This window comes from Carassius gibelio, chromosome B24, assembly GCF_023724105.1.
Source record: "Carassius gibelio isolate Cgi1373 ecotype wild population from Czech Republic chromosome B24, carGib1.2-hapl.c, whole genome shotgun sequence".
NCBI lineage: Eukaryota > Metazoa > Chordata > Actinopteri > Cypriniformes > Cyprinidae > Carassius > Carassius gibelio.
In genome coordinates, this window is record NC_068419.1 from 17,759,430 (window position 1) to 17,772,517 (window position 13,088).

The following is a 13,088-nucleotide window of genomic DNA, read 5'->3' on the forward strand; positions in this document are numbered from 1 at the left end:
CGAGAGAAAAAAAAAATCGGAATTTAGGTACTGAAGCCGCTAAATGTCCCAAACTAACTGAAATATATCAGTATTTTCCAGTAGCAGCACCTCTCAGATAAATATTAGCAGCAGTGAAGAACTGAGCCAGACAACAACATGCCATCAGTGATGATGAGGGACAGAAAGATGAGCGGGTTCCACAGGCAGATCCAGATCCAAGTATGGAACATGAGAGGAGAAAGAGAGTTACTTGCTAGGGATGATGTTAGGAAGTGATATTCAGGTTGCTACATTTTTAATGATCACAGTAGTTAAAAAAGCTAAAATTTTAGCTGTAAAATGTAACATGCAGTAGCTAATATTAATAAATATGTTGTGCTTTTACTTTTAAAAATGTTGGTAACATTACACTTAATATTTACAAATTTTGAAGATTTTGAATATAGAAGTTAAATTTGTAATGGTGTATTTTCATTTAGATGTGGTATTATAATCTGTGCAGTAAGATTAATTACTGCATAAATTATTATTACATACTGCAAAAAGATTATTAAGTAATAAATTAATTTTAAGACAGCATGGAATAGATTGTATAATATACTTTTTATAACAGCATATTATATAAACTATTCCATGCTATCTTGGAATAAAACCTGTTTTTTTTTTTTTTATCCATTCCATTGTTGTTTATTCAGGTTGAGTTTAGACCAAGAGCAGAGAAAGACACCCACTCCAGCTCAACATCTAGTCAACATCAGTGCTATTGCTATAATTTGGATGGTATAGTATCATGAGCCACAATTAAAGTCTCGTGACACTCATGCTAGGCATTATTTTTGTTGTTGTCGAGTTTACACGCGCCGATTGCTTTGGGCCGGGCCTAGTCAAAGTCCAGGGCCGTTTTTTAGTCCCAGTCCGTCCCTGTATATATATATATATATATATATATATATATATATATATATATATATATATATATATATATATATATATATATATATATGCATGGTTACAAATGATTGCCACTGTACATTTGTTCTGCCTATTATTCATTTATTTATTTATTTTTTGTTTGTTGAAGAGTGGTTATGTCTTTTGGTTTAAGAGATGTGCAATATTGTATACCTATATACAAATGTAGCTAAATAAATATAATTGAGATGTAAATGTTTTATAAATATTTAATGTTTCCACTGTTTACTTTTTAGATGCTATCCTTCCATATTTTAGCTTTCAGCACCACATCCCCCCCCTCCCAAAAAAATTGACATATTGGGGTAAAAGAACACTATGCATAAAAAGATTAATTCAAAGATTAATTCATTCAAAAAGCAGCATTTGTACCTGGCTACATATAAATAGCTATGTATAAACAATGAGACTAGACTGAATAATTCTATATGTAATGCAGCATTCTCGATATAGCAACTTTCCAAGTACAAAAGCCCTACCTTGTTGTTCAGAGATTGGTTTCTTTCCAATCAGTTTCAATGTGATATTAATGACTTCTGGTGAGTGAGAAGTACAACATGTTCCTGGATCAACATCCTTGTTGATCCTGGAAAAACTTTCCAATCCACCAATCTGAATTGAGATACAGCTTTTCAGGAAATACATGTTTTAGGCTTACAATCAGGATAAGGTGTTTCCACACCATTGTTAATCAACTATCGTTTCCCTCTGATTTCAGGAATAGATTATGGGTAGGGTTAGGTTTAGGGATATGGATTGGGTTAAGTCTAAATTTTTGGACATGATCCAGGATCAACAAAAGATGTTGATCCAGCAAAATGTCTTACTTGGCAAAATCACGGCGACCATGACGTCCAGTGACATTAAACTCTTCTGAAACTAGTTCAATTGAGGGTAACTGAATTTAGTTGAACCTTCCTATTTGGTAAAAATGTATCCCAGACGAGGAAGAATATAATGTCGCACTTTGTGAACTGTTTTTCTTTTTTTGACAGATGTGTCCAAATGGTTCCACATTTCTACCCACAGCTGTACAACACCAGCTGCTCACTGTGCACAACTGATTCCAAACGTTCACAAACTAATCATATTATATGCCATCTACTTACCCACAGACCTTAACAAGCCAGTTCACGCTCACTATAAGGTAGGAATAATGGTACACCTTAAAACTGAATGTGAATGATGTAGCTTCTAACAAATTGAAATTATGCATTAAGTGCAATCACTTTTTTGGGGGTAAAATAGTTTTCTGTTCTATTCTCTTCACTCACCATGAACAACAACAGTTGTTTTTTAGCATTTTTACTCATGACAGACTGGCAAGAAGATTGGTTAAAACGGTTGAGAGACCAGCTACACAATACTGCATTGAGCACATGCCATTGCAGGTCAATTTCAAGCTAATTTACTGTGTGACCTCCCTGGCTCACATGAATACTGCTTACATTGTACACCGGCGAAGACAGGTTCTTTCTCATTGGCTGACCGGTAAGAGCAATGAGAACCAAGATCAAACAGCTCGAAGAAAATAGGAAAGGGGCAAAAAGTAGATCAGATTAGAAGGGGCCTGTTTGCAGACCAACATCAAACAAGAGATTGTACCAGTGGAAATGAGATAGACACATTCTGAGCTCCTTTATCGCAACATGAAAACATAAACTTGGGAACAGAGTTTAAAAACAAATGTGCCCACAGACACAGATCCCAAACCTTTATAAACTAAAATATAAGCATTAAGAATATTAAAGAGTAATTCTCTGAAAAGCCAAATGTGTTGAGAAGAAAGGGGCATTTAAGAGCTGACACATGTGTTTTAAGATTTAAGTCTGACAGTTTTACAACGGCCCTACAGTAAAGTAACAGACACTGAGAACAACATGCAACCTTTGTAACATTTTTAGGCAGCACAGAATGGACAATAAGAAGAAATGGGTAGAGAAACTAAAGTGTCTCCTAAGTGTCCAAGCAACTCGCATCCATTCATTAAAATATTGGTGATCAGACTGCCAGAAATGTAAATAAAAAATAAAATAAAATAAAGTCTATTCCTCACTTAAAGCTTTTGCATGAAGACTCATAATCCAGCACATGGCTCATAGAGACTGCTTTGGGGAGCTCGACAGTCCCTGGCCACCATTCACTGTCACTGTATGAACATGAGTAACAAAAAAAATATTTTGTATTCCATGAATGACAATGATCCTCCTTCTGTCCAATGAGCCAATAGCACTTCTGGTTTGGGGACGGTCCACTCAGAATGACTGAAACAAATCATTTTAATTTAAGGTAGTGCTACAAATAATCCTTCTCTGACAGTTTGACTGAATGAGCTGTTCATTGTCCTTCACGTTCTATTTTCAGAAAAGAATAACGCAACACTTGCTATTGGTAATGTGACATAAAATAACAAGAATATCTATGGCGATAGCTCTTTTCAGTTTGCTGAAACAATATGAAAAAAGACAACAATATATCGATGAATAATTAACTAGAATGCACTAAAAATGTCTTGTTTTTCTTCCTAAATCCTGACGTCTCTTTCCAGGTTTGATTGTAGACATATATCACTCCAATGATATATAACATGTTCTTAATGTTGCTGCAGACAAAATCTAGCTTTAAGACTTATCCATGGTATGCTGAAGTTAATTCGTTAAAGCTTTCACACTTTTAAATTTCCTTTTAATGTTAGCTGGCTAAAGGGTGGGTAGAATAACCTCGCCCCACTCAGTTTCTGAAAATGCTTATTATTGTGTTCACAGAGCAAAACTTTTGTTTATTATTTAATGTTTAATGTTTAAAGTTACTTCCATTATTCATGCAAAGCATCATGGGGTGAAGGAAAAAGGTGCATATCGGTTTAGAACAACAAAAGTACATTTTTTTTTTTTAATCCTTTAATCTGGATTTTATATTTTTTGGGTTTGTCCTATTTCTGGATTCAGGACGACTGCCAAACAAGGTCTGGAAAACAATGACTGCATCTGTTCCTATGAATGTTTCACTAAGATCAGAACTGACAAGAGTGCTTGAATAAGACTAACACTAAAGCATTATTAACAACATCATACACAAGCAATGTACCAATGAACAGTGTGGACACACTCAACAAAATGTATGCTTTTGATTGAGCTATTGATCAAGTGTCCAGCATAAACCGAAACTCCAACACTTTCCTTTGCATTTGCACTTAAGCTAACCACTAATTTAAAGTTAGAATCATGATATCTTCATATGAAAACTATTTTAAGAATCTATAACCACCAAACCAGAAACACAACACAGGACTGTGTATCCATTCTCAGAGATGACACAACTTCTCAGCACCTATTTGTCATAAGGAGTCACTGGTTAAAGATCCAAAAATAAATTATATATATATATATATATTTTTTTTTTCTTCTGTCCAGCAGCTGTTGTGAAGGTCAGAGGTCACATACTGTCAGCGAACAGATGCTACTGACCACACACCTGATTTATTCCACTGTTTTACGCCCATTTACTTGATTAAAAAAAGCTCCTCTGGTGTTAGACGCAAGGTTGTTGTAAAGGACAGAGCAGCCAGAGGTCCTCTTCTGATTAAAATGGGTACAAGGGTGTCACTGCATCCAATGGATCAATGCAGACTGTTTCCTGGAGTATTGACATTTGTAAAGGAACATGTCAGCTTTATGAAGCAGACTTGTTTCAGTCATATTTGAGAAATTGATTGTAGACAGATATCTTGTGTGTGTGTGTGTGTGTTTCTCTCACAAATGTTTTCCATTTGTGTCCTACAGTAAAAGGAGAAATGTCTGTAGATACAGTGTACAGTCATTCTGTACTGTGTAGTTAGTCCAGATAAACACCATGGCCTGTGTTTAAATACAGGTTAGCGGTTAGATGCATTTACCTAAGAAAACAGATGAGCAAATCCATTGCATAGTCATGTAAGCTATTTACTTGCTCAAAGTGCTTTTTGTTTATTTCTCATTTCATTGCTTATTTACACAATTCCTATTATTTCTAAGAATCATATTTTCGAAGTCCAAAGTTCTGGTCCCACTTTATTTTGAGGTCCAATTCTTACTATTAACAACCATTAATTATGACTTTTTACTCAATAAACTCAGGAGTAGAAATGTAGAACACGGTCATGCAGAATATGGGCTTTATAATTCGTTCTAATAAACAGCCAATATGTTAACTAGAAAAGTGTTACCCAGGTTCCACCGGAAATGTAGATTTGAATGTAAAATGACACTTTCGAACGTTCTACGTCATCGTTCCATTTTCCATTCCGTCTTCGATTAAGAAATACAACTGGGGAAATTAAATAATGATAATATTGATAATAAAATAAATAGGCCTACTTTACAAAATAATAATAACAACTCAAATAAAGATAGTACAGAAACACAAAATGCTAGGAAAGATGATTCTCCCTAGCAACATGTGTAGATGTGCCGCTTTCAAATTGATATAAAAAACAGATGGAACATAAAACAAGACGACGGGAAAACTGTCCATCGAACCTTTTTGTTCCATATGTTGCGTGCTAGAAATTAAAATGAAAAAAAAAAAAACAAGTAATGAGGTGTCTGCGAGAGGCTTTAAGGAGTAACCTAACACCTTTTTATAAAGCACCTAAAATATCTGCGAGACGGACCGTTACTCAAGTCACACATTCACCACACATTCCTCGCTTTAAATCACACTCACATCTGATTTAAACACCACTTTCTATCGAATAAAACCCGGATGAAAACTGCGTCCTTTCACTCGGCGGCCAGCGTTCAGACGGTAACTTTACCTTCTGCCTTTTATCACTAGTTTTCTCTCTTCACTTTCGAAGCCTCATAGAGGGTCTTTTGTCAACGTGTATCCTTCTGTTTCCCTTTAACCCTAAAAGAGCTTCTCTTAAATCCTTCAACAATCCATTCTGCGTCCGTCCGCTGTGAAATGAACTATTCCACAAAAGTCCGCGTTTATCGTCTACGTGTTTGCGTTGGAAAGAAGAGTTGATGAACGCTGGATGAAAAACTATGAGGTCAGCAGACGCGCAAACAGGCCACGCCCCTACCTACCGACGTCATCAGCTCTGACTTCAGCTTATGACGTCACGAGCCCTAAATAAGTAGGCCTACTAAATAACTAAAATAATAATAATAGTAATAAAAGTTAAAACTATTAGATTATGAATTAGAATGCTATGTGTTTGCTTGCATATTTATTAAAGTGTAATCCATATATTTTATGAATTGTTATTATTACATTTTATTTAACTTTTGTTATAAACATATATTAACATGAGAAGGTACATATTTGAAGTAAATCTATAAATGCTTATTTACTTGTCATCTATATATATTTATAAGATAAATTATTTATTTTCAGTCCAGTGATGTTTTGAGGTCTCTTGTGTCTCTGGGAGACATTTATATGATGAATTAAATTGATTAAAATTACTAATATATATATACTAATATTATTTGTACTGTATGTGGAAGTGTATTAATATTCCCCCAACCCAGAGATGAACATTATTTTAATTAAATGTATTTAAAATACATATTTAAATACTAAATAAGTATTTTGTAATTGTGTATTTTGCTGGACAATAAAATAAAATAAATAAATAAGTAATAAAAACTATGATAAAAACTACATTAAGAGACATTTTAGAGACAATATTTTGTATTTGAAATACTCAAAATACATGATCAATTAATTTTATTATCAGACAATACAGTATATTTTTTCACAAACTAACAACAAAAACACAACACTATTTCTACATGCATTTAAGACACCAAACATCTTATTTACTGTACTCCATTGTTTCCTTGAATTAATTTAAACATATACATTGCCTATAAATAAGTATCAATATATAAAGTTTTGAAAATGACTAAACAATAATTATGTATTTACTCTTGAGCTCTTTGTGAAAGTATATAAATGATTAAATTCAGCTGGTATACAGTTTCACAGGACTGCTTCATTTCTGACACGACACGAGAAAGGGGCTTGAGAAATTAGATGAAATATGGATCAATATGTTGAACACATTGTCTATAGTTAGGGTTAAAGAATATGTTTAAAATATGTTGTTTATAAGATGTTCAAGGAGAGGGAAAGAAGTACTTATCTTTCTCTTATATGTGTATCTAAATGTAATGGCACTGTCTCAAGCACTTGATTGCTTGTAAATATTGTTTGTAATACAAATTACTTATATTTTATTTAAATACATTTCTCACACCGAATAATTGTAAGAGTTTCAAAAAGCTTCATGTTGAAAGTATTGGGTGGATGCATTATTACAAGGAATGATGGAACAAGATCCTGTTTTATGTGCCAAAAAAAAAGAAGAAAACCTTGCTATGATTTCATAAGCAGAATAATAAGACGCCCAAAAGAGTCAATGCAGCTTTCGCAATGAATTCCTGCCTGAATACTGAAATACCTCACTGTCTGCTGTGGAGCAGCTAGAAACGGTGTATTCATGCTGCAGGTTTTAAGATGAAACACCATATTAATGTCTATTATTTCAACTGATAATTATACATTTAAATCATACTTTTCTTTTCGTTAAACTGTCAGGCAGAATAAACAAAAATAACTTAGTTTTAGATTTTAGGACCAACAGAGTCTTACTATCACATGACTGATATAACAAGTGATCAAACTCAGTGTTCTGACCCAGTTTACCACAGTACAAACAGCTCAATACACTATCTATCATGATGGTTTAAACTCAAGCTAGCAGAGCTTTTAGGGTGATATAGTGTTATTAACACAACACTGCCCTCTAGTGTGCATCAATGTGAGTTACATGATCTTACAATTTATACAAACATCACCATTTTTATTAAAAGATTCCTCTGTTTCTGTTACATATTAAACATATTCAATATGTGGAGTATTGTATAAAGTAAACATTTTTAAATGCCTATGCAGTTAGACATTATAAAGTCAGATATTAAGCTTAAACTGGCCTAGATAAATCAATAAAACGTCATCATTATTATCGAAACCATGGAATGATATACTGTAGGCTTATACCTTAAAAACAATAGATGCCTTTTTAAAAAGCATGTAAAATGACTTGAATTTAAGTAAATTTACTTATATTTTCTTAGCGATTTTGTACATAAAAAAAAAAAAAAAAAAAAAAAAAAAACTTTGAGGACACCCATATGTTTCCTTTGCTTCTGTGTGTAATTGTCTGTTTGTTGCAGCTCGAGCAAAGAACTAATATATTTCAGAGCAAAGCATGTGTAACCAGAGCTGGAATATATATATATAATGTCTGGTCTCTCTTCATCGATTGGTTTTGTCCTGATGGATAAAATGCAGTCTTGAGGAGCTCTGCTGTGTAATGAAAGAGAGCTTGTGTTTAACTTGTGTTAACCTGCAGGCGTCTGCTTTAGTATCTCTCTCTCTCTCTCACACACACACACACACACGCACACACACACATACACACACAAAGAAAAGCTTTGGAGAGTTTGAAAACACAGAGTCAGCTGCCACAAAGACTGTACATTAAAGCTTTGAGTCAAATATCAAATCACATTTGTCAATAAGTAATAGTTTCTCTAAGAGGCAACTTACCTTTGTGAAAAGAAGTCTCCCTTTAAGTTCACTTATTTCATTATTATTAGGGTTACACTTTATTTTAAGTAAATGTTGTTACTGAGTACTGAGTACTGAGGTTTAGGGTTGAAATAATACATAATTCACACTTATTACTAAAGTAAGTACATGTAAGGTGTAACTACATCACTTTGAAAGTGTCTTTTCTGGGTCACAATTTAGTTTAGGGATCAATTCTCACTATTTGCTGACTTACAACAACTTCTGCCTCAATAAACTCCTGATTTGCTGTTTATTAATAGTTAGTACAGTAGTTTAAGTTTAGGTATTGGGTGCTAATAAGCTACCAATTAATCGTGAATTGATTTTTAAACTAATGCATTACAATTTTCTGTAATATACTTGTAAGATTTGAAGATGACTGTTTCACAAGCGACTCTAAATAGTGTGATGACATGCCTCGCTAATTTCATTATCTTTTCGCTAGGAAATACCAGTAAAAGCATTTTAAAGCATGTTTCTACATAGTAATTAACATTCAGCCCTGAGAAATATTCAATGGAGATCTTCAGTGATTACATATGCTCGTTATTACTTGAATGAATAAGCATTTATGTATTATAACTAATCAAATAATGAACACAATACACACTAGAGTAAGTTCACAGACATTGCTATCAGAGTTAGAAATGTACTGATATTTCTAGAGGATCCTGGACACTTTTGTGCTTCATTTGAATACATCCAGTTTTTCTTTTGTGTAAAATAAGCTCTCAAAACCAGAAGTGTGCATTAATATTCTGTACATAAGTCAGAAGTAGACTTCAAACACTTCTCTTGTCATCAAGTTGCTGTCCTGTCTATGCTTTCCTCATGTCATTCTGAAAGAAAAATAACTTTTAAAAAGAGCAAAAGTTTGAGAACACATTTATTGGAGCTGAATCTTTGGAACATGTCAGTCGATGTGATTTGATCAGAAACAGAGCAGATGTGGAGGAGATTTTCTGTTCGTGATGCAGATGTTCAAATACAAAACGTTGATATCCATTTTAAGGCCTTGCTGTTTTTTATTCATTATTTTTTTTATTCCTTCCTACTACAGCAACGTACAGAGGCAGTATTGAAAATAAAAGATTTCTTTGCTTCCGCATCTTCTTGTAAAAAAACAAAAAACAGAAAAAGAAAAAAACAGAAAAATATCAGCACAAAATCTCAACGACAGTACAAAAACCAAAAGAGAACCAGGGTCAGGTAAATGGGAGCTTTACTATAGGAAATCTGTATACCTTTTTCAATAATGAAAACATCTCCATAATTGACCATTTCAGAATCGTATCACATATTCTGAAACTATATTAAAAAATGAACACTGTCTTTTTTATTTCAGTTGTCTTTTTTTACAAATGAATGCTATAAACACATAAACTTCTTCAAATATATCGATCAGTGCAACAATGTTTCTTTTTCGTTAATGCTACAGTATGCTTTCTCACAGAATCAGCTTCAGCTGACACACATGTAGCATCGACTCGAGGATCCACGTCCTCGGAGAGAAAGGGGAAAACAGAAGTGTTGGCCACAGTATACAGCACACAGTACATGAACATACCCAGAAACCTGTAGAAAACATTAGTATTGTCAGCAGTGAAGCCCTGTTATCGGTTAAACTGTGTGTGTACGGCATTGCTAACATTAGATCCATCTGATGAATGAGAGATGAGATGAGATGGTCTCCAGACGTCTCAAGAGAAGGGCTGGTTGTGATTGGACCCTGCAGATTGAGGCAACAGTCCTTTGGTACAGACACAAGGCCAACGACAGAACGATGTGTGAGGACATCTAATAGCACCACTCTTAAAATCAGAGTTTCATTCAAGAGCACATGCATTCAAGCTCGACGGATGGAGACAGAAGCGCTTTGATGAATCCTCAAATCAAAGCCATCAAGGCGATGATGAGCATCAATGTTTTCTTCTCTTTTTTTTTGGTATGCTGGATAAACAGACATTCTGAACGTGATTATAGAGGATATGGTGATTATAAATCTGTAATCCAGGTGAATAAAACTCTCCTATCAAATGCATTTATGTTTTCATGATGAAATGCGCGCTGGATTTGTATCAGCATCTGTTCTGAACAAGGGCTGCATCTTTTGGAAACGTAGCAAAAAATAACCAAACAGGACGGAAAAAGCACACGTTTCACTTTCACAAAACAGTCGGACGATTGTATTTACAACATACAACCCAAGAAAAAAGGGATACTGCAGCTTTCTTTTTTGTCCTTTCACTTGTTTCCTTGAAAAGGGCATTAAAATATATTAAAACGTATGTACAATATGCAGGATTTCAATGTTAAAGCGCTATGAATTTACCGGGATTTGATTTGCAGATTCGACCGACAGCTTTTTCAAGAACTAAAGGGTTAAAAACACCGTTAAAAACAACAGAGGAGGCCCAAAAAAAAAAAAAAAAAAAAAAAAAAAAAAAGATGTACCAAAGGCACTGACTGAACCATACCCAGAATGCAACGGGGCTGGATGATTCTCCACCCTGTTTGATCCTTGCCCTCCCACGGGGTATTTACCTTCCCTTGGCCATATATGGTTCATTTGGGTTATTTTTTTCTTTTAAAATAAAAATAAATGATTTTTATCCTCCTTCCAAAAAACAACAAAAAAAAGATAAATACTTTATAACATTATTATATATTGGTCTCAACACCAGCATCTGATTGTAAAAATGATCAACCAAAAATAATACGAAATAAAAAATTAAAATAATAATTTCAATCATCTGTACATATTCTTATTTTTCATTTAGTTTTTGTTTTTGTTTTCCCATGAATTCAATGTTTTGTACACAGTGTCCCCTACTGGTAGGTTCTGTTCACTGCAGCTCCTGAGAAAAGCATGGCTCAGTCCAGACCTCCCATTGGTTCACTGAACCACAGAGCCTTGTCCTCCTCCAATCAGAAGGCTTCGGCAGTCCGTTTAGCCCCGCCCTCCCTGAGGAGAGGTCCCCTCTCATTGGTCTCACGCTTCTGAGTATGTGTTCTGTGAGTTGAGCTTGTCCTTCTTTAACTTGACGCCGTCCACCAGCTCAAAGTTATAGTTTTCCAGGGCGGATAAGTTCCTGTCGGACATGGCGCTGTGGGAGCAGGCGCAGTAGAGGACCACCCCGCAGATGGCTCCGAGGAAGACCCCCAGCGCACTCATAGCGATGATGGTGATGAGGATGGGGTCCAGCGTCTTCAGCATGTTTCCAGCGCCGTTGATCTCGTGGTTCTCCACGATCTCAGGGAAGTCTGTGATGTCCACGACTGGAAGAGAACAGACCAGAAAACCTGTTTTAGATATTGCTTTAGGATTTTATGCAGTCAAAACTAAAATTATTCAGACACCAGATATATATTTTTGCATATTATTTTTTCTTGTAAAACATACTCTGATAAAACTCAAAACATTTATTTATTTATTTATTTGCTTTGCATACATCTTATTTAGTCACTAATGTTGTTATGGGTACCAACATTTTTTCAGAATCTGCATGCATTATATTTGAGAAAGGCACTTACTGATGTCGTTGAAGTTGTCTTCAGGTAGAATTGGCTCTGCTGGGACATCTGGGTCTACAAAAACAGTCAGGAAATGTACATAATTCAATAATCTCATCTAAGTCAGCTGTTCTTTACCAGGGACCTCAGCACACTAGGGCCACAATATGGCTTAAAATTATTTAAAATGAGACAAAATAAGCTTTAAAAGTATAGAAACTAATAAGTACTGGATTTTTTTTTATCATGTTTTTTTAAACTCTATAATATTTTACAGGGCTATTTAGGAGTAAAATAAATAAAAATTGAAATTATGATAAAATTAATTTATTAATTATACATACATACATACATGTAATCCCAATAATGTAAATAAATAAACTGTAAACTCAAACTGGATTTTTTGAATATAATTATTTTAATGATTGATAAATATGTTATTTAAATATCCAATACATAGATCACACCATATTTAATATTTGGCAGGAATGGAAACAAGGCTGTGAGTGGGTGAACAAATAAAATAAAATGAAACTCTATAATACTGTTGAAAGTTAGGAGTTATGAAAATGACATATCTAGGACTTTCATACAGTGTGTAAAACCGTACGTTTGTCCTTCACAGCTCATTTTCATTTGTATAAGTACAAGTATAATAATGCGTCTAACCTGACTTAGGTCTATCCTCAGTGTCTGTACATAAACATGTTTGAAAATGAGCAACTTTGTCATTACAGAAGTAGTAGCAGAAATATCAAAAATAACACAGTCTTAATTCATCTCAGTGTATTTTGCACTATAAAGGGTTAACTGACTCACCCTTGCAGTCATCCACGTTCAGATTGTCTAAGATTTTGATGTCGTCCACAGCAATGTCTCCCCAACTCTTCCTCTCCACTACACTTTCAATTACCACCTGAAATAAACACAAACACCAAGATTAAAGTTGAACTATATGTGACCCCGGAGCACATAATGAGTCATTAGTCGCAGGG

At 34.4% G+C, this 13,088-nt stretch overlaps 2 protein-coding genes across 4 annotated transcripts in view; both read right to left on the bottom strand.

The window, feature by feature from the left end:
* The window catches only part of LOC128013198 (integrin beta-1), a 39,584-nt gene extending 33,599 nt beyond the window's left edge, over positions 1-5,985 (bottom strand). The window contains exon 1 of one of the 2 annotated variants that reach the window (XM_052595981.1): positions 5,750-5,985. The gene's annotated coding sequence lies outside the window, so the exon portion shown is untranslated. The remainder of the gene's footprint in view (positions 1-5,749) is intronic. The other variant, XM_052595982.1, reaches the window with a different exon arrangement.
* Positions 5,986-9,448: 3,463 nt separating this feature from the next.
* Positions 9,449-13,088, bottom strand: part of LOC128013193 (neuropilin-1a) — a 63,579-nt gene continuing 59,939 nt past the window's right edge. For both annotated transcript variants that reach the window (XM_052595979.1, XM_052595978.1), the window contains exons 15-17: positions 12,913-13,009; positions 12,115-12,168; positions 9,449-11,859 (exon numbers count right to left, since the gene is read on the bottom strand). In XM_052595979.1, coding sequence (XP_052451939.1) covers positions 11,573-11,859; positions 12,115-12,168; positions 12,913-13,009 — 438 coding nt within the window. In that variant the 3' untranslated portion in view covers positions 9,449-11,572. The remainder of the gene's footprint in view (positions 11,860-12,114; positions 12,169-12,912; positions 13,010-13,088) is intronic.